The sequence below is a fragment of the Tigriopus californicus genome, chromosome 12 (assembly GCF_007210705.1).
Source record: "Tigriopus californicus strain San Diego chromosome 12, Tcal_SD_v2.1, whole genome shotgun sequence".
Taxonomy (NCBI): Eukaryota; Metazoa; Arthropoda; class Copepoda; order Harpacticoida; family Harpacticidae; genus Tigriopus; species Tigriopus californicus.
The window spans coordinates 1,723,067-1,726,361 of NC_081451.1; the positions used below are offsets into that span (position 1 = coordinate 1,723,067).

At 40.6% G+C, this 3,295-nt stretch overlaps 1 protein-coding gene across 1 annotated transcript in view; it reads right to left on the reverse strand.

Moving 5' to 3' along the window:
- Positions 1-2,426: 2,426 nt before the first annotated feature.
- LOC131892358 (pre-mRNA-splicing factor CWC22 homolog) overlaps positions 2,427-3,295 on the reverse strand; it is an 8,059-nt gene continuing 7,190 nt past the window's right edge. Inside the window, exon 10 of the mRNA XM_059242190.1 lies at positions 2,427-3,166. Within this exon, the coding sequence (XP_059098173.1) occupies positions 2,485-3,166 (682 nt within the window). The 3' untranslated portion in view covers positions 2,427-2,484. The remainder of the gene's footprint in view (positions 3,167-3,295) is intronic.

Genomic DNA, 3,295 nt, shown 5'->3' on the forward strand with positions numbered 1-3,295 from the left:
CCCCCCCTGTGCTGTTTCCTCCTTTGCTTGGCTGATCTTCCTCGCTCATTCCATATACGAAGTCCCGACAATTGTACCACACTGCACACATCCTGGGAGTACTGCAGGGAAGCAGGCTTGGCCCTCTTCTATCCGAACGCCCGGCATCCAATCCTGGACTGGATGCCGTGAGGAGCGGGCCTGGCAGGTGGTTACATACTGTAGGGGGAATATGTCAAGATCAATGGACTTTTCGTGGGTTCGAGGAAGATTGTGTGGCCGGAGAAATCATAGATGCATCATGTACGTACAAGAAATATCTGACCTTGTGGAGTGTTGTAGGGAAGTGGTCAAAATCATAGGTGGGCAAGAGGCAATTCTGCCATAATTGCAAATGGTTTCGTGGGAAATATTAGTGACAAAACGACTTATGAATCCTTTTCATGAGTAGTCAAACCGATTTTCTTATGCGATGGAATTTCTCTCTTCCATGTAGACATAAATGTATTTTTCATAACTTCACCTCCACCCAGACGATGGTTAGATGTGTCTAGTTTTAGTGTATACATACTGAAAGCATCTAATGCATTGCATGCAATCATCAAATAGTTTTGTTGAGCAATAATTACCTGATACCAAGGCAATACTTCGGAAAGGCACACTTTCTAAGTGTGATGAATATATTCGTTGAAAATTCATTGCTTACAATTTACGATAAATTATTGACAATATGTTCTATTGATGCTGAGATTGTCCTATTTTTCAATTTTACATCAGGCAGTGATTGTTTTCACAACGAGCAAAAATTGGTCATGTTTGCGTTGTATCCATTAATTATTTCGAACATGTGCTCTTTATAAACAAGGTTATTTATTATTCGCGACCCGTCGAAAATACAGTTGAAAATACACATTGTGAATGTATACCCACCTGTGGATTACAAGGCCAAATTTGGCTTCTTCGAGGGTCAAGCCCCGCCAACCAAGAAGGATTACACCTACAGGAAACCATAAACTCATTTTCTTGCAAAGTAAATTTTTTGAACGATTTCAACGCATAGAATTTAGCCAACAGATAATCAAAACTAAGGGGGGCTGGTTTAAAAGAAATGATTTATCCAGTTCATAAATTGTGATGTGAACATAACTAGGGGAACCTGCTCAGGATGTGGAGATACTGGATCCCTATTTTCAAGTTGAGTTGCTTTCCGGTGTAGTTGTTCATGATAAACAAAATTTGAACGCCTTGCCGTTGGCTCAAGACCTTAGATCATTTTTCTGATAATAGTGTTGCAATTTACTTCATTTACATCGTATAGTTTGAGGATCTTGTATTTCTTATAGAGTTTCCATGTGTGCATTGTATTTTTAATTGCTGGGTGTACGGATACCTCACTCATGCATTTTCTCGAGGTGTTTTGTGCTTTTGCGGTTGCCATAGATAGCGAGACCGCACTCTATTTGTGCGATTAGGAGACTTTTGGATCGCATTGTATTGATGGATCATGAAAAATCTTTTTAAGTTCGGCTCTGGTATGAATAGTAGTTCTTAGTTTTGCACTAATATTCTATATGTATTCGCCCCATGTGAAGTAATCAAGTAGCAAGCTTAGAGATTTCACGCTCTTAGTTGAAAATTCTCTATCACACAGGTTCATTGTCAATTGGCAGATTGAGCTTTTTTCACCTTCGATCAGTTACATCAGTTGCAGCTTTACCAGGATGATTCTTTTTAGTGGATACTGAAAAGCAAAAGAAAACTTTGAACAACAAAATATGTCAGGTTAGTTCCAAGAGAATCGTCCCTCAGAGGATTTGAAAACATTTGAAGTGTTTTTTTTGGACGGAAATTCCCAAACACATCTTGGCATTTTTCTACCTCAGAAAGTTATGAGAAACAATTCTGATTTTATTGCTTTATGGAATTCTAGCCCACACATAAAACTTACATACCTAAAAACATTACAAAAACTAAAATTTTCAAAAACCCACTCAATGTAAATTGGGAACACACCTAGTTAGCTCTTGAATATAAATCATGATATCATCTATTACACCACTACTTAGTTACATGGAATTTAGTGGTCCAAATTTCAGTGTTTTTTGCAGCTAAAGACTCGCAACTTTCAACAGGAAAAATGTAATAGGCTTCCTACGCTAAACAAAATGTGGTATACTTTCTGCACTTCAGCCGCTTTGTGAGTTAACTTCTACCAAATAAGGTGCCGGGGCCTGAGATTTGCAAAATTCCATGTGAACAGTTACAAAAAACACGTGGCTTGCCAGGTTAGCACCAACAGCCTGACTGACAATGAAAAGTAAGATAATTTTGAAGGTAACAACATCAATTCAGGCCAAACTTTTTGGAACACCCATTCACAGTAACGGTAATGAAATTTGCCGAAAAAAACTGTTCTATTTGAGCTCCCCAAATTTGACGGCAATGCCTTACATTTTATGATATCTGGAGATTTATTGGGCACATCAAGATTGAAATAAGAAATCATCACCTCCGGTCTCGAGATCTTGAGGACACTTTCTCCTCTCTTCGACGTTGTTGCCTTCTATCTTCATCATCTGAATTATCCCTAACTTTCCTGTTATCTCGACGCCGTCTCTTGGTTCGTTCTTCATCATTTGAATCGTCGCGGGTTAACCTGTCAGATCCAGTTCGTTCCTCTTTCCTGTCTGAGCTATCGTACCTCCTCCTACGTTCCTTCCTATCTCCTGAGTGGTTACGTTCTTCCTTCCTATCTCTTGAAGTATTCGTTTCCTTCTTGTCTCTTGAGGAGTTCCGTTCTTTCCTTTCTCTTGAGCGATCGCGTTCCTTCCTCTCCCCCGAGCGATCGCGTTCCTTCCTCTCTCCCGAGCGATCGCGTTCCTTCCTCTCTCCCGAGCGATCGCGTTCCTTCCTCTCTCCCGAGCGATCGCGTTCCTTCCTCTCTCCCGAGCGATCGCGTTCCTTCCTCTCTCCCGAGCGATCGCGTTCCTTCCTCTCTCCCGAGCGATCGCGTTTCTTCCTTCCTCTTTGGCGATTGCGTTCCTTTCTATCATTTGATTGATCTCGTGCCCTTCTTTCTGGGGAGGGTTTGCGCTCACGCTTTTCGCCCGAGAGACTCCTTTTCCTTTCTTTCTTTCGTCTGCTCCTGTCGTCTTTTTCCATATTTTCTTCTGAAGCATTTTTGAGTCTGAAAAAGAGCGGAAAATATAAGCTTGGAATATATTTAAGCAAATTGCTAGATACTGGTGGTCGGCCTGTAAGATAAATATTTTTGCAAATAATAAGACATATCACAAACATTGTTGGCCATATCACA